We start from the raw sequence: 19453 nt of genomic DNA, 5'->3' as shown, positions 1-19453 counted from the left end.
ATCAATCTTGCATTCCTGAGGCTAACCAAACTTGGTCATTATACATTATCCTTTTAAAAGACCTTGTTGGATTTAATTTGCTAACGTTTTGTATAGAACATATGTAGCTATATTCATAAAGGATATGGGTGTATAGTTTTGTTTTTGTAACATCTTTGTCTGATTTTGATAAGAGTAATGGCCTCATAGAATGAGTTGGGAAGTATTCCATCCATTTCAATTTTATGGAAGAGAATACGTATAATTGGTATTATTTCTTCCTTAACTATTTGGTAAATTTTAACATACAGATATTAGTGCCTGGAATTTTGTTTGTGGGAAAGTTTTAAACTGCCAATTCATAATTTAATAGATTTAGGGCCATTCATCTTATCTATTTCTTCATGAATAAGCTTGGTGGTTATGTGTCTTTCTAGGAATTATTCCATTTAAATTGTGTAATTGATTGGTATAAAGTTGTTCGTATTTTCTTATCCTTTTAATGTTGGTAAAACTTGTCATGATTTTACCTTTTTCTCTTTACTTCTATCAGTAGGCTAGAGTTTATCAATTTTATTGAACTACTCAACCAGCTTTTGCCTTCATTAATTTTCCCTATTGTTTTTCAGAAAGTTTTCTATTTCATTTGATTTCTGCTCTGATCTTATTTTCTTTCTCTTTCTTCAGATTTAATGTACTCTTTTTTTTTCTAGTTGAAATGTTGATGTCACTGCTTTGACATTATTATCTAATAAAGGTGTTTAGTGCTATAATTTCCCCCTAAGTAACTACTTTTGTAACTTTAGTGGTATCTATGTATTTTGATATCCTGTATTTTTATTTCAAAAAGTTCTAATTTCCATTGTGAGTTCTTCGCCAGGTGTTCAGTGTACCTGTTCTAGGAATTATTAAGAAGGGTACTGAAATCACTACAATTTCGATGTTTATATTTCCTTGACAGTTTATCAATTTTTGGTTTACATATTTGGGAGCTCTGTTATTAGGTACATAGACCAAGTGTGGTTTAGGGTTATGTACTCTTGATGAACTGACCCTTTCATTATTATGGAATGGCTATTTTTATCCCTGATCATATTCTTTGCTCTGAAAAATACTTTCGTCTAATGTCAATGTAGCCATGCCAGCTTTCTTTTATCTTCTTGCTTTCAACTCTGTGTCTTAATAATTGAAGTACCTTTCTTATGGGCAACATATTTGTGTCTTGGCTTTTTTTGCCCCCAATCTGCCAGTTTCTGCCTTTTAATTGGGGTATTTAGGCCATTGATATTTAATGTGTTTACTGACATGCTTAGGTTTTAAATCTATAATCTCGCTATTTATTTTCTACTTGTCCCACTTGATTGTTGTTCCCTTCCTCCTGTCATCTTTTGAATTAACTGATTTTTTTATGATTTTATCAGTCTTGTTGGCTTATTAACTCTTTTATTTTAGCAGTTGCTTTAGCTTATCAGTCTACCTTCAAGTGGTATTATACCACTTAATGTATAAGAACCTCAAAGTACTAATAGCACAGTGGACTGGTTCCAGGAACCACTGAACATAACAAAATCCACAGATGTTCAAGTCCCTTATATAAAATGGTGGATCTGCATATACCCTATGCATATCCTCCCATATATTTTAAGTCATCTGTAGATTACTTATAATACCTAATGTAATGCTCTGTAAATAGTTGTTACACTGTATTGTTTTTGTTGTTATATTGTTATTTTTATTTATTTATTGAGACAGGGTCTTTATTGTTCAGGGTGGAGTGCAGTGGCACAATCTTGGATCACAGCAGCCTCAACCTCCAGGGCTCAAGCAATCCTCCCATCTGTCTCCTGAGTAGCTGGGAATACAAGTGCACCATGCCTGGCTTTTTTATTTTTTGTAGAGATAGGGTCTTGCTGTGTTGCATAGGCTGGTCTTAAGCTCCTGGGCTCAAGTAATCCTTCTGCATTGGCCTCCCAAAGTGCTGGGATTACAGGTTTAAGCCACCATGCCCTGCCTCAAATATTTTTGATCTGTGGTTGACTGCATCTACAGATGTGGAATCCAAGCACATGGAGGGCCAAGTGTATTTCTGATTCTCTCATCCCACCCTTTATGCTACTATTGTCTTAAATTCTCATTTTATTTATATTAAAAATCCTTCTCTATATCATTATTTTTGCTTAAGTTGTTTTAGTTCGCTAGTGCTGTTGTAACAAAGTACCATGAACTGGGTGGTTTAAACAATAGAAATTTATTTTCTCATAGTTCTGGAGGCTCAGAAATCTGAGATCAAGATTTTGGGAAGGTTTCTTCTTTCTGAAGGCTGTGAAGGAAAATCTAATCAATGCCTCTTGCCTTGTCTCTAGTGGTTTACTGGCAATCTTCGGTGTTCTTTGGTTTGTAGATGCATCTCCCCGATCTCTGTGTTCATCTTCATGTGAAGCTCTCCCTGTGTGCTTGTTTCTGAGTTCAGATTTCTCCTTTTTGTAAGGATACCAGAATCATATTCAACTAGGGGTCACTCTAATCACCCCTGATTACTTTTGTAAAGCTATCTTCAAATAAAGTCACATCTTTAGAGTTAGAACTACAACATATCTGTTTTAGGGTGACAGAATTCAACCCAAAACAATAGTAAATTATCTTTAAAGAGTTTAAACAAGAGAAAATCTTATTTTTATTTGTATAGTTATCACTGCTAGTATTCTTCATTCCTTTGTGTAGACCCATATTTCTACCTGACTAAAGCACGTCCTCCTTGACATTTCTTATGATACAAGTTGCTAATAAATATTGAAGTATTTCAGCTTTCATATATCTGAGGAGAATCTCATTTTGAAAGATATTTTGGCTGGGTATAAAATTCTACGTGACTTTTTTCTCTCAGTACTCTAAGCTTTTAAGACTTTATCACTAGTTTTAGAAGTTTGATTATGATATTCCTTGGTGTAATTTTCTTCATGTTTCTTTCATTTGGGATTTGTTGGGCTTCTCTGAATTTGTGAGTAAATAGCTTTCATCAAATTGGAAAGTTATTGGCCATTAATTTTTCAAATCTCCCACTGGGAGATTCTAATTATGCTTATATTTAGCTGCTTAGATTTGTATCACTGATGCTCTTCTATTTTAAAAATTTTTTGTTTCATTTTGGATAGTTGCTATTGTTGTAACTTCAATTTACCTTTCCTTCTACAACATCTAATATGCAGTAATCCTATCTGGTATGTATTTTCACATTACACACTGTAGTATCTGTCTCTAGGCGATAGATCTGGGTATTTTAAGATACCTTCCTGGTTCTACTTAGCTTTTTATACAGTTTTGATATGTTTTAATAAAATAAAACCATATTGAAGCATAACACATATAGGAAAGAGCATAAACTGTAAATGTTTAGCTCAAGGAATTTTCCTGAACTGGTATTATCTCTATTTTAACGTCCTTGTTTCTATGTCAGTTCAGGGTTGGTCGTTGTTAGCTGATTTATCTCCTCACTATGGGTCCTATTTTCTTACTGCTTTGCATGGCTGTAATTTTTTCTGGATGTCAGACATGGTGAATTTCACCTTGGTGGGTACAATAGCTGTGGATTGCTATAAATATTCCTGAACTGTATTCTGGGATGTAGTTAAGATACCTGGAGACAATTTGAACTTTTTGGGTCTTGCTTTTAAGATCTGTTGTGTGGGATTAGAGCAGTGTTTATCTAAGGCAAATTATTCTCCATTATTGAGGTAAGACCCTTCTCTGTGTACTCTATTCAATGTTTGTGAATCTTGAATGTTCCAGTATGGCTGGTGGGAACAGGTACAATATTAACACTTCCCTGTGTTAGTGCTGGCCACTATAACTTCTAATCCTTTCAGACAGTACCTTCTTGAGTCTCATGTAGTTTTCTTATATACATGTATGCTTATCTATACTCAGCTGAGTATTCAAAGCAGACCTTTTGCAGGCCTCTGGAGTTTTCCCTCTATGGTTTACTTATTTTCAGTAGGCTATTCTAGAAATTCTAGCTGCCTTGGTCTCCTAGGACTCTCAATGCCATCTTCACAACTCACGGAAACACCTAGACTCTGCTTGGGTTTTTCTCTGTGCTACATCCTGGAAACTCTCAAGGCAATATCCTAGAGTAATTATAGGGCTCATCTAATTTGTTTTCCATCTCTCAGAACTCACTGTCCTTCATTATCTGATGTGCAGTATCAAAATTATTTCGAATATTCAGTCCACTCTTTTTGTTGCTTCCATTGGGGGAAGAGGATAAATTTAGTCTATGTTATCCCATCTTGGCTGGAAGAGTTAGTCCCTTTACTCTGTTTTAAAGTTAGTTAAAATTAGTTATAGAATTCTGAATTGTGAAACTCTGATTCTACTACTTAAGTTACTAGCAGTTCTTTTGTCTTCCCTAGTGACTATACAATTCAAAGTTTATAGCCCTATTCATAAATAGATTTAATATTAAGCTTAAGGATCAAATCAAATGGTCATGATGTCTCAGCAATCCCTGAAGAACATCTCTCATGTGTGTCTTGAGGAAGGAAGGGAAGAGAATCCATGCATGAAGCCACTTGGGCTTTAAAACTGTAGTTCCTGATGGCACAAAAATTCTCTGCAGTGGTAAGCTAAGAAAGTGATTTTAGCACAGAGAAAACAGAAGTAGAAATAACAGTAATGGTTTTAGGACTTGGTTTTTCCTTAGTGTTACTCATATAGATTTAATCTATTTAGTCATGCTCATCAAAATGATACATAATTAAAGAAATGTCTCATATGAAAGCTGAATCTTCATGCAGGAACTTTTTCAATAGCAACAAACTTTTTTTTTTTTTTTTGAGATGGAGTTTCACTCTTGTTATCCAGGCTGGAGTGCAATGGCGCGATCTCGGCTCACCACAACCTCTGCCTCCTGGGTTCAAACAATTCTCGTGCCTCAGCCTCCCGAGTAGCTGGGACTACAGGTGCACGCCACCATGCCCAGCTAATTTTTGTATTTTTAGTAGGGACGGGGTTTCACCTTGTTGACCAGGATGGTCTTATCTCTTGATCTCATGATCCACCCGCCTCGGCCTCCCAAAGTGCTGGGATTATAGGCATGAGCCACCGTGCCCAGCCACAAACATTTATTTAGCAGGCACTATTAAGTGGTACTATGCTTGGTGCTTTACAACATCGTATAAAATGTGGTCCACTACTAATTCCATTATACAGATGAGAAAACTGAGGATCAGAGACTAGAAAATGGTGATGGAAAGGTTCAAACCTAGGTTGGAAGTATGATTCTATTCTTTTATTTAAAAAAGTATTAAATATATTAGGCACTTTTCTAGGTTCTGGGAATACAGCAGTAGAGGAAAAAAAATCCCTAACCCAAGGAGTTTATACTCTAATCCACACTTTAAAAATAACATTAAATTTTGTAAACATTTAAATGCATTTTGTAAAAATTTTTGTGTCTGGAGGTCTAACAATAGTAAAATTGTAAACATAATGAATTTATGTTATTCTGGAAAAAATCTAACTTGTTCTGATATAAATAATTCATCTACCTTTAAAAAACGCCTTTAACACAAACTCTTGGCATCACATGATTAAGGTAAAAGAAAGTTCAAGGTGGCCAGTGCGATGGCTCATGCCGGCAATCCCAGCACTTTGGGAGGCCGAGGCAGGTGGATCACCTGAGGTCAGGTGTTTGAGACAAGCTTGACCAACATGGTGAAACCCTGTCTCTACTAAAATAAAAAGTCGGCTGGGCATGATGGTGTATGCCTGTAGTTCCAGCTACTTGAGAGGCAGAGGCAGGAGAATCGCCTGAACCCTGGAGGCAGAGGTTGTAGTGAGTTATCATGCCACTGCACCTGAGCCTGGCAAGAGTGAAACTTCGTCTTAAAAAAAAAAAGTTCAAGCTGATTAAGGAGGTGATCCTGCTTCACTGAATTAAAATGATAGTGTCATAATGATTGATCCACAGGAACATTCTCAAAGGAAAGGATAGTGTCTATTATTTATTAAGTTCCTATGATGTACCAAGCCAAATGTTAAGTAGTTTCATCGACTCAAGTACAAACAAGCTGGATTTAATAAAATCTGGCTGACGCCAAAGTCCTTGTCTCTTTCTACCATTCCATAATGGCTCTACAACACTGTATATTTCAGAAAGAGATGCATTAAAAGAAATAATAAACCAAAGACAACAAAATGCAAAACCCAAACACAACAGCTATGGGGAAGTCTGTAATGTGAATTGAGATGGAGTCTCACTGTGTTGCCCATGCTGGAATGCAGTGGTGCAATCTTGGCTCACCACAACCTCCAACTCCCAGGTTCAAGCGATTTTCCTACCTCAGCCTCCCAAGTAGCTGGTATTTACAGGCGCCTGCCACCACACCTGGCTAATTTTTGTATTTTTATAGTAGAGACAGGGTTTCACCATGTTGGCCAGGCTGGTTTTGAACTCCTGACCTCAGGTGATCCGCCTGCCTCAGCCTCCTAAAGTGCTTGGGATTACAGGCATCAGCCACCGCACCCAGCTGAAGTTTCTTAATTCCAATGATTTTACTATAACACAGTTCTAGACTATGGCTATTTAGATGATAAAGAAAATAAAGACAAAATTGGTTAAATGCTCAAATTTTCACAAAATTCATTTAGGTTTGAATAGAAATCTCTTCTTAATGGGTACACAGGAAATATATTTGCTATTTTAGGGATGCAAAGAAAGTGCTTTTCTTTTGTAAATATACATGTAAAATATTGAAGTCTGAAAACAAAACCATGCATACCTCTACAGCAGGTACAATGTCTATGCCAACAGTTAGAAATTCTTCAAACTTCAGAAATGGGTTAAAGCAGCTGCCAACATCAAGTAATCTGATTTTTCCTGAGGCTTGTAGCAACCTAAAAACAGATATTTTATAAGAACAAAATCAAATATGAGAATATAAGAAATCATGTAGATTATTGGTTCTTTAACTTTTTGGTCTCAGGACCCTTTTCCACATTTAAAAATTACTGAGGGCCCCAAAAGGCTTTCATTTCTGAGTTGTATCTATTAATAATCACTATATTTGAAGTTAAGACGAACAAGTCTTAAAAAATACTCATTTATTAGACTTAAAAGGATAGTAAAAAAGTACAGCCTTGTTTTATATATATTTATTAACAAAAAAATTGAGACAAGGTCTTGCTATATTGCCCAGGCTCATCTTGAACTCCTGAGCTCAAGTGATCCTCTGGCCTCAGCCTCCCAAAGTGCTGAGATTGCAGGCATGAGTCACTGTGCCTGGCACCCCCATGCCCCACTTTAAAAAAATATATATTTTTTCAATTCTCTAATGTCTGGCTTAATGGAAGACAAATTTGCACTCAGGCTGTTGCAATATCACATGGTATGTAGTCACTGGAAAACTTCATTCTACACTCATGATAAAGTGAGAGTAAAAAATGAGAATCTATAACAATACAAATTACTATACATACTACTAAATATTCTAAACCTTAATTGGGCTATGGTTAAGAACAAGAGTTCTGGAATCAGAAAGGCTAAGATCATAATCTGATTCTGACGCTTAACATGTAACACAGGGACAACAGTGGTAGTCACCCTTAGACTTTTTTCCCAAATTAATAATATATTTAATACTTGACCCCATGGCTAGTACATGGTAAGTGCTCAAACAGTGGTAGATATCATTGTTCACTACTACCATGTTATATAATAAAATTTTTGTGTTTCTTCCACTAATGATCTTCCAAAGCATAGTAAAAGCAGAATTTGCTATATGCTAAATTCTGTAAGATAGATTCTAGTAAAATGAGTAGCAATATATATCTGAGAGTCTTAAAAAATATATGCTTCTTATAAGTTGAAGTTTCTATCTGGATGAAGTATCCTAAACCATTCAAGTTTATTCAACATTATGGAGCAATCACCAATAACTTAATCTTATGGATTAAGATTATCAGCTTAATAACTGATCAATTCTTGGTAATATACTTAGCCTATTTCACATTTTGTAGCTTAGCTCCTTAATTTTAAATTTGCATAAAATATACACAGTTTAAAGAATAGTCACACACTGAGTGTCCATGTAATTACCACCCAGGTCAAGACATTATGCCTGCACCCTAAAAGCATGCCCCTCCCTGATGACATCCTTCACATTTTTCCAAAATGTAGCCACTATCCTTATTTTAGGGATAACTATTCCCTTAATTTTTTACTTATGACTGAATGCCTATAGTTTAGTTTTACACTACATTTTTTGACTTGCTTCTTTCATTTGATGTTTTTGAGTTGTCTGTGCTCTATAATTCACTCTCACTGCTGTATAGTGGTACATTTAAGACTCTTATTAGTATTAGCATTAAGTCTAAAGATCATTTAAGGAGAATTAACATCCTTATTACAATATTGAATCTTCAAATCCATGAACATGGATAGTTATCCATTTATTTATAAAAATCGTCAACAGTTTTGATCATTTTCTCTAAAAAGTTCCCTCACATCTTTTGTTGGAGTTACATTTCTTGGTATTTCCTAGTTTTTGATGCTTTTATCTTTTTCCCCATAGATACTCTGTACTTTTTTTTTAAATTTAATTTTCTGTTGTTGATTACACAGATGCAACTGACTTTGGATACAATAGTCCCCCCTTATCTGCTGTTCCACCTTTTGTGGTTTCAATTACCTGCATGGTCTGAAAATGTTCAACAGAAAATTCCAGAAATAAACCAATTCATAAGATTTAAATTACGTGACATTCTGAGTAGCATGGTAAAAATCTCACACCATCAGACCCAGGACGTAAATCATCCCTTTGTCCAAACTATCCACGCTTTCTGCATTAGTCATTAACAGGATTTTCATATGGTCCTGATATTTAACCAGTATAGCTTCATGATCTAGATTACTGAAAGCAGATGATCCTCCTCCTTCTGATGTATGGTCAGACTGTCAATAGTAGCTTAATGCTATGCCACAATGCCTATGTCATTCACCTGATTTCATCTCATCACACAGGCATTTTATCATCTCACATCATAAGGGTAAGTGAAGTACAATAAGATACTTTGAGATACCACATTCACATAATTTTTATTACAGTATTTTGTTATAATTGTTCTATTTTATTGTTATTCTTATTGTGCCTAACTTACAAATTAAACTTTATCATGGGTATGTATGTATAAAAAACACAGTATGCATAGGATTCAGTAATATCTGTGGTTTTAGGCCTCCATAGGGGTTGTTGGCATTCTCTGTGAAGAAGGGGTGGTTTACTCTACACATATTTTTTAGATCTATCAGCTTTACTAAATATTTTTTTATCTCAATTGCTTATCTGTATATTATTTTGTGTACTCTAGGTACATAAGTTCCTAACCTGTGAAAAATGACATTTGTGTTTTGTCCTCTATCACCCACCTACCCATCCTTTTTTTTTTTTTTTAACCTTACTACTCTGCCCAGGACTTCCCATATGTTGGTAGACAGAAGTGGGCAAGTGGATGGACACTATTAACCCTATCTCAGAAGGAATATTCCAGTATTTCATCATTAAATATAAAAACTTGTATAGGTTTTATATACTATCCTTGATAAAGTTAAAGTTCCTTTCTTTCAAACTTTTAGGCCCAGGGATACATGTGCAGGTTACATAGGTAAACTACGTGTCTTGGGACTTTGGTGTACAGGGAGTTTGGTATACTGATTATTATGTCACCCAGGTAATAAGGATAGTTCCCAATGGATAGTTTTTTTTTATCCTCTCCCTTTTCTCAGTCTCCACCCTTAAATAATCCCCAGTGTATGCTGTTCACTCTTTGTGTCCATGTGTTCTCATCACTTAGCTCCTACTAACAAGTGAGAACGTGCAGTATGTGGTTTTCTTTTCCTGAATTAGTCTGTGTAGGATAATGGCCTCCAGCTCCTTCCATGTTGCTACAAAAGACGTGATTTCATTCGTTTTTATGGTTGCATAGTATTCCATGGTGTATATATACCACGTTTTCTTTATCCAGTCTACTGTTGATGGGCATTTAGGTTGATTCCATGTCTTTGGTATTGTGAATTTTGTGCTGTGATGAACATATGAGTGCATGTGTTTTTACTGTAGAATGATTTACAGTCCCTTGAACACATATTGAATAATGGGATTGCTGAGTCAAGTAGTAATTCTGTTTTAAGTTCTTTGAGGAATTGCCACATTGCTTTCTACAATGGCTGAACTTATTTACATTCCCACCAGCAGTGTATAAGCACTCCCTTTTCTCTGCAACCTTACCAGCAACTGTTATTTTTTGACTTTTTAATGATAGCCATTCTGATGCCTGTGAGATGGTATCTCATTGTGGTTTTGATTTGTGTTTCTCTAACATTTAGTGATGTTGAACATTTTTTCATATGCTTGCTGGACACGTTTGTCTTCTTTTGAGAAGTGTCTGTTCATATCCCTTGCCCACTTTTTAATGGGGTTGTTTTCTGCCTGTAAATTTGTTTAAGTTCCTTATAGATGCTGGATATTGGACCTTTGTCAGATGTATAGTTATATTTTCTCCCATTCTGTAGGCTGTCTGTTTATTCTGTTGATAGTTTCTGTTGCTGTACAAAAGCTCTGTAGTTTAATTAGGTCCCATTTGTCAATTTTTGTTTTTGTTGCAATTATTTTTGGCATCTTTGTCATAATCTTTCCCGGGTTTTATGTCCAGAATGGTATTTTGTAGGTTATCTTCCAATGTTTTTATAGTTTTACATTTTAAGTTTTTTAAATTGATGTTGAATTGATTTTTGTGTATGGTGTAAGAAAGAGGTCCAGTTTCAATCTTCTGCATATGGCTAGTTATCTCAGCATCATTTATTGAATAGCGAACCCTGTCCACATTGCTTTTGTCAACTTTGTTGAAGACTGGATAGTCGTAGAACTTATTTCTGGGTTCTCTATTTTGTCCCATTGGTCTATGTGACTGTTTTGGTACCACTATCATGCTGTTTTGTTTACTGTAGCCTTGCAGTATCATTTGAAGTTGAGGAATGTGTGAAGCCTCCATCTTTGTTATTTTTGCTTAGGATTGCCCTGGTGATCTGGGCTCTTTTCTGGTTCCACATGAATTTTAAAATAGTTTTTCTTAATTCTGTGAAGAATGTAGTTGGTAGTTTGATGGAAATAGCACTGGATCTGTAAATTGCTTTGACAGTATGGCCATTTCAACAATATTTATTCTTCCTATCCGTGAGCATGAAATGTTTTCCATTTGTTTGTGTTATCTCTGATTTGAACAGTGTTTTGTAATTTTTGTTGCAGAGATTTTTCACCCCCTGATTAGCTGTATTCCTAGGTATTTTATTCTTTTTGTGGCAATTGTGGATAGGATTGTGTTGTTGATTTGCCTCTTAGCTTGAATGTTGCTGATGTATAGGAATGCTACTGATTTTTGTACATTTATTTTGTATCCTGAAACTTTGCTGAAGTTGTTCATCAGATCTAGGTGCTTTTAGCAGAGATTATGGGTTTTTCTACATATAGAATCATATCACCTGCAAACAGAGATAGTTGGACTGTTCCTGTTTAATTCCTTTTATTTCTCTTGCCTGACTGCTCTGGCCAGGACTTCTTGAAGTCATTTTTATGCTTAGCTAACTTTTGACACAAATTCATGCAGAATTTTACCAAATGCATTCTATGTATCTGTGCAGATATGACTAATCTGTATATGTGGTAGAAAAAAATTCATAAATTGTATAGTGTCAAATCAATCTTGTATTCTTTGGAAGGTCCTAAATTGGTTTTGATATATTATTCTTTTCACAATCTGAAGGATTTGCTTTATATGTCTCTGTGTATATATAGTTAATTCTGGCTAATTGTTGTCATTTGGTTCTATAAAGTGACCATGAATGGTGAATTAATGAATGCTGAACAATGGCGCTCATGGAAACTACAGGGTTAGGTCTCTGGTCACAAGATTTTCATCAACATACTTTGAATTTATGTGTTTCTGTTTAAAAGCACTCTATTTAATACATATTGTTGGTGCACTAACATCAAACTCATGGCCAACAGCACTGTAACTCATGCCTGAAGGAAGTTTACATAACACATGTATTTTCTTTGTAAGACACAACACAGCATTCTTGTGTTTAGGAACACCAGACTTTAAAGACCATATGTGGGAGTTATTATTTTAAAAGCAAAGTCATCAACAAAAAGCACAAACAAAAAATTATTTAACACCAAATAGGCTATGAAAAGAGTATTGTGTGAGAGAGCAGAAACAAGATGGCATAGCTCAACTTGTTAGACGTCAGCTGGGAAGTCTGTGTGTAGAGTGACTCAATTTTTTTGCCCCAAGTGTTGATTGTAGGGTTACAAGTAAGTTAGGTGAATTCACAGACAAGGAATTTACAAATGAGAATTGACTGTGTGTATGGATTTTACATCTATGTTGATAAGTGGGCAAGTTTGCTAATCATGTTGTTCAAATATTTGATGGTCTTACTTTTTGAATGTTTCCTCAATCTTCCATCATTAAGGAAAAAAAAAAAGAATAATCTCTGCAAATTGATTTGAAGAGATTTTGTTATTGTCATATATGTTTATTTTTGCAGAAAGAATAAACCAGAAATGAATAAATCCTCAGAAGATCTGGAACAAGGTGGATGCTTTAAGTATGAGATGGGATGTCAGAGTATACCTTTCATTGTAGTTTTGACTTCTGAAAGTTGTTAAACTAATCTAGTTAAATGTCAAATAACACAGGAGGAAAACCAATAATTCAATAACATTTCAATATAGTATTCTGACTACAGTAATCTTGATGGGTAATATTCTAAGGACAAAAAAAAAAGAACTGCAAAAATATCCTAAATTTTTAACAGCTGAGCAAATGGCAAATAAACTAAAGTTGCTGGGAGATACAAATTCAGAATGAGGCAATGGAGGGAAAAAACCCTGCAGTGATGAATTAGAACCAGAGGTTTCATAAGAAAGGATGTCAAAGCCGTGACACCACAGTAACAAAGAGCATATCTAATAGTCAGAATTTGATTTCTAAATCCAATTCTCCCACTAAAATTATGCCAAGGTTGAAGCAGAGAAAGCATATGGTAAGCCTGGATGAGCTTACTGTACAAGAAGGTACACTGCTTAAACACTAACGAAGACATATGGAAAGGTAAAAGAAACTACTTTAAAGGCACTGCCATTGGCCTAATTTGGGAGGATTTCACCATCATAAGAATGAATGTTAACACAACGATTTAAAATCTGAGTCCACAGGTACTTAAAGAAAAAAAATAAGAGGGGGAGAAGGGAAAGCTTGTTTTTACAGAAGAATGCCAACCAATATATTTAAGCAAGATAAAAATTAATCACCATTTTGCAACCACTATAATAAACATAACTTGATTTAGGCAAGACCATTAATGGATGCTAAAGCCACTAGTTATCCTGAAATATAGTTATCATACTATGACAAAAACAAAGCTGTGATATAGTAACAAGTGTTTCTTTAGTAGCACATTAAATAATAAGGATTCAGCAATGTATTTAATGATTACCACAATTTCAAAGTAGTGATGAGAATAAATATTCTGACATATATGGTAACTACAATATGATACAAACATCTATAATTTTTCTGAGTAACAAAGTCACAGATACTAGTTTTGCTGCCTACATTCATTAAAGAAGGAATTGCTAAATTTTAATTAGAAGTGGGTGAAACAAACTAGAAAACCTAGAAGAGACAGATAAATTTCTGGACACATATCCCCTCCCAAGGCTGAATCAGGAAGAAATTGATTCCCAATGAGCTCTACAATTGAATCAGTAATAAGTAGCCTACCAACCAAAAAATACCCAGCACCAGATAGATTCACAGAATTCTACAAAGAGCTGGTACCATTCCTACTGAAACTGTTCCAAAAAAACTGAGGAGGAGGGACTCCTCTCCAACTCATTCTATGAAGCCAGCATCATCCTGATACCAAACAAACAACAAAAAAAAGAAATATCCTTGATGAACACTGATGCAAAAATCCTCAATAAAATACCTGCAAATCAAATCCAGCAGCACACAGAAAAGCTAGTCCACCACAGTCAAGTAAGCTTTATCCCCAGGAAGCCAGATTGGTTCAATATATGCACATCAAGAAATGTGATTCATCATATAAACAGAAGTAAAGACAAAAACCACATGATCATCTCAATAGAAGCAGAAAAGGCTTCTGCTGAAGTCTAACATCCCTTCATGTTAGCAACTCTCAATAAACTGGGCATTAAAGAAATATACCTCAAAATAACAAGCCATCTATGACATACCTACAGCTAGCATCATACTGAATAGGCAAAAGCTGGAACATTCCCCTTGAAAACCAGCACACAAAAAGGATATCCTCTCACTACTCCTATTCAACATAGTACTGGCAGTATGTTGAATCAGACAAGATAAAGAAATAAAGGGCATCCAAATATAATACAGAGGAAACGCAAACCATCCCTGTTTGCCGATGACATGATCCTGTATCCAGAAAACATCATGGTCTTGGCCCAAAAGCACCTTCCAGCGATAAACCAACTTCAGCAAAGTTTCAGGATACAAAAGTCAATGTACAAGAATCACTAGTATTTCTATATACCAGGAATGCAATCCCATTCACAATTGGCAGAAAAAGAATAAAATACCTAGGAATACAGCTAACCAGGAAGGTATTACAAAACACTGCTCAAAGAAATCAGAGACGACACAAACAAATGGAAAAACATTCTATACTTATGGATAGGAAGAATCAATATTGTTGAAATGGCCATATTGACCAAAGCAATTTACAGAGTCAATGCTAGTGCTATCAAACTACCAATGACATTCATCACAGCACTAAAAAAAATTATTTTAAAATTCATATGGAAACAGAAAAACACCCAAATTGCCAAAACAATCCTAAGCAAAAAGAACAAAGCTAGAGTCATCACATTATCCAAGTTCAAATGATATTACACGGCTGCTAGAGTAAACAAAGCAGCATGGTACTGGTAGACAGACACATTAACCAATGGGACAGACTAGAGAGCCCAGAATAAGGCCACACAGCTCTGACCATCTGATCTCTGACAAACTTGACAAAAACAAGCAATGGGGAAAGAACATTCAGTAAATGGTGCTGGGATCAGCAGCTAGCCCTATGTAGAAGATTGAAACTAGACCCCTTCTTTACGCCATACGCAAAAATCAACTAAAGATGGACTGAAGACTTCAATGTGTAACCCAAAACTATAAAAACTTTGGAAGACGACCTGGGCAACATCTTTCTGGACATAAGAATAGGCAAAGATTTCACGATGAAGATGCCAAAAGCAATTGCAACAAAAGCAAAATTTGACAAATGGGATCTAATTAAACTTAAACGCTTCTGCATAGCCAAAGATACTACCAACAGAGTGAAAAACAAGCTGGCTCATGCCTGTAATCCCAGTACTTTGGGAGGTTGAGGCAGGTGGATCACAAGGTCAGGAGATCGAGACCATCCTGGCTAACATGGTGAAGCCCCATCTCTACTAAAAATACAAAAACTTAGCCGATCGTGGTGGTACATGCCTGTAGTCCAAGCTACTTGGTAGGCTGAAGAGGGGAGAATTGCCTGGAACCGGGAGGCAGAGGGTGCAGTGAGCCAAGATCGTGCCACTGCACTCCACTCACTCACAGAGTGAGACTCGTTCTTTTTTTTTTTTTAAGACAAAGCTATATTTACAAACTAGGCATTGACAAAGGTCCAATATCCAGCATCTGTAAGGAACCTAAACTAATTTACACAAAAAAATAACCCCATTATAAAAAGTGTGCAAAGGACATGAACACACTTCTCAACAGAATACACACACATAGCCAACAAGCATATTTAAAAAAGCTCAATATCACTGATCATTAGAGAAATGCAAATAAAAACCACAATGAGACACCATCTCACACCAGTCAGAATGGGTATTATTAAAGTGAATAAATATGGCCAGGCATGGTGGCTTACACCTATAATCCCAGTGCTTTGGGAGGCTGAGGCAGGTGGATCACCTGAGGTCAGGAGTTCAAGACCAGCCTGACCAACATGGTGAAACCCAGTCTCTACTAAAAACACAAAAAATTATCCGGGTGTGGTGGTGGGTGCCTGTAATTCTAACTACTCAGGAGGTGGAGGTTTCAATGAGCCGAGATTGCACCATTGCACTCCAGCTTGGGTGACAGAGCGAGACTCCATCCCCCCAACCCCCCAAAAAGAAAAAAAAAAGTCAATAAATAACAGATGCTGGTGAGGCTGTGGAGAAAAGAAAATGCTTATACACTGTTGGTGGGAGCGTAAATTAGTTCAACCATTGGAGAAACATTGTGGTGATTCCTCAAAGAGCTAAAAGCAGAAATACCATTTGACCTGGCAATCCCATTACTGGCTGTATACTTAAAGGAATACAAATCATTTTACCATAAAGACACATGCACATGTGTGTTCACTGCAGCATTACTGACAGCAGCAAAGAATTGGAATCAACCTAAATGTCCATCAATGGTAGAATGGATAAAGAAAATGGAATAGTATGTAGCCATAATAAAGAACAATATAATGTCCTTTGCAGGAACATGGATGAAGCTGGAGGCCATCATACTTAGCAAACTACTGCAGGAACAGAAAACCAAATACTGCATGTTTTCACTTGTAAGTGAGGAGAACACATGGACATAAAGAGGGAAACAACAGACACCGGGGTCTACTTGAGGGCAGAAGTCAGGAGGAAGGAAAAGATCAGAAAAAATAACTGTTGGGTATTAGGTTTAGTACCTGGGTGACAAAACAATCTATACACTTTTTTTGCAAGAGAGAAACAATTCTTTTACATTAATGCTATGTATAGCTATCTTGGTTTCTCTTAGATTTACCCTTAGTAAGTTCTTACAGGATTTGTCATCATAGTTAGCAAACTAATGCAGAAACAGAAAACCAAATACCGCATGTTCTCACTTATAAGTGATGAGAACACATGGATATAAAGAGGGAAACAACAGACACTAAGGCCTACTTGAGGGTAGAGGTTGGAAGGAGGGAGAAGATCAGAAAAAGTAACTATTGGGTATTAGGCTTAGTACCTGAGTGGCAAAATCATCTGTGACATGAGTTTACCTATGTAACAAACCTGCACATGTACTCCTGAGCCTAAAACATAAGTTAAAAAAAAGTGAAAAAGATTTTTTTTCTTATTGTTCATAGACCCCATAAAGGGGTAAGTGTCAAATGAAGTAAACCTAGACAGGTTCATTTCACACAGTAAAAGCTGTCAAATGAAAATGATTTTGAAAGAATGGAACAACTTTCTAGGGAACCTACAGTGATTATGAGCTACATCTGTGGACCACTTCTAACAAGTATACCAGCATTTTTACTGGTTTTGTTTATATTAATCTCACTTCTCGTTCCATATTCATACATTTAGTTTTCCTCATTTAAAAAATTCTATCTGTTTTTATAAGCCACTTATATCCTTTTTGGAATATGAGCATTCTAGAAATTTTCTGCAAATTAGTTAACACCTAAGGCAAATATAAATAAAATTAAACTGAATTACTCATTTTTCACATTTTAATTACTGCTTATAAAATAAGTCATTCTTTTAAGAACTACTTTCATATCGAGATAATTTTTATGTATAAAATCAACAACATTGATAAAGACTAAATTCTGGCACTAATCCTTTAAATTTATATTGTGAGAATTTGCTTAAATTCTCACAATATAAATTTACTTAGGGGAAAAATCTTATTTGAAAGTTAAATGGTCGTTTGTGGTTAGATATCTGAATTTCAAAAAAACTGCCTTAGCAAATTAAGAATAAATTATTTAACAGCAGACATAAATAGTACAACAGGATCTTTATTTTTCTTGACAATCCTAATTGAACTATTCTTTCTTACTGCAATTAAAGGACCTGGAAATTCCTTTATTTTGTTATTCAAACAATATTTCAGATTACCTTTTATTCACAGAGTACAACCCACCAAACACAAACAAGATAAACCTGTTTCAGATCATAATTTCTAATTTTTGATGCTGAAAATACTACAAGGACTGTCAACCTAGAAGCCCAAGTTCTAAAAACAGAAATATGAGGATAGGCCAGGTGCTGTGGCTCATGACTGTAATCTCAGTGCTTTTGGGAGGCTAGGGCAGGAGGACTTCTTGAGGCCAGAAGTTCAAGACCAGCCCAGAACACATAGTGAGTCACTGTCTCTAAAAAAAAAAAGAAAAATTAGCTGGGCATGATAGTGCATGCCTGTAGCCCCAGCTACTCAAGAGGCTGAGGTGGGAGGATCACTTGAGGTCAGGAATTGGAGGCTGTAGTGAGCTATGATCATGCCACTGCACTCCAGTCTGGGCAACAGAGTAAGATCCTGTCTCTTCAAAAAATTTTCTTCTGGAAGATAATAAAAAATAGAAGTTTATATTAAGTAGCTATAATTATAAATATATAGCTATTAAAATCATTTAATCTTAGTTTAGAAATAATTTTCATTTGAAATTTACTGAAAAAGTATTATAAACCTATAAAAAGTCAAGTACTTTTTTTTGCATTTTTTTTTTTTAAATTGTACTTTAGGTTCTGGGGTACATGTGCAGATCATGCAGGGTTGTTGCACAGGTACTTACATAGCAAGGTGGTTGCTACCTCCATTCCCCGTCACCTATATCTGGCATTTCTCCCCATGTTAACCCTCCCCAACCTCCCTACCCCTTACTGTTATTTCATAGCATCCACCAACAGACTCCAGTGTATGATGTTCCCCTCCCTGTTTCCATGTGTTCTCATTGATCAACACCCACCTATGAGTGAGAACATGCAGTGTTTGATTTTCTGTTCTTGTGCCAGTTTGCTGAAATTGGTTTCCAGATTCATCCATGTCCCTACAAAGGACATGAACCCATCGTTTTTCATGGCTGCATTGAATTCCATGCTGTATATGTGACACATTTTCCTTGTCCAGTCTATCATCAATGGGCATTTGGGTTGGTTCCAGGTCTTTGCTATTGTAAACAGTGCCGCAATGAACATACATGTGCATATGTCTTTATAACAGAACGATTTATAATCCTTTGGGTATATACCCAGTAATGGGATTGCTGGGTCAAATGGAATTTCTATTTCTAGATCCTTGAGGAATAACCACACTGTGTTCCACAATGGTTGAACTAATTTACATGCCCACCATCAGTGTAAAAGTGTTTCTATTTCTTCACATACTCTCCAGCATCTGTTGTCTCCAGATTTTTTGATGATCGCCATTCTAACTGGAGATGGTATCTCAATGTGGTTTTGATTTGCATTTCTCTAATCACCAGTGATGATGTGCATTTTTTCATATGTTTGTTGGCTGCATATATGTCTTCTTTTGAAAAGTGTCTGTTCATATCCTTTACCTACTTTTGAATAGGTTTGTTTTT

At 35.7% G+C, this 19453-nt stretch overlaps 1 protein-coding gene across 1 annotated transcript in view; it reads right to left on the bottom strand.

Moving 5' to 3' along the window:
• BMT2 (base methyltransferase of 25S rRNA 2 homolog) overlaps window positions 1–19453 on the bottom strand; it is a 101715-nt gene that overhangs the window by 7249 nt on the left and 75013 nt on the right. The window contains exon 4 of the mRNA XM_012457004.2: window positions 6759–6873. Coding sequence (XP_012312427.1) covers window positions 6759–6873 — 115 coding nt within the window. The remainder of the gene's footprint in view (window positions 1–6758; window positions 6874–19453) is intronic.

Source organism: Aotus nancymaae, unplaced genomic scaffold, assembly GCF_030222135.1.
Source record: "Aotus nancymaae isolate 86718 unplaced genomic scaffold, 86718_ANA_hifiasm-v0.15.2.pri h1tg000002l, whole genome shotgun sequence".
Lineage (NCBI taxonomy): Eukaryota > Metazoa > Chordata > Mammalia > Primates > Aotidae > Aotus > Aotus nancymaae.
The sequence above is the reverse complement of the archived record's forward strand: the minus strand, read 5'-3'. Positions and strand labels throughout refer to the sequence as shown.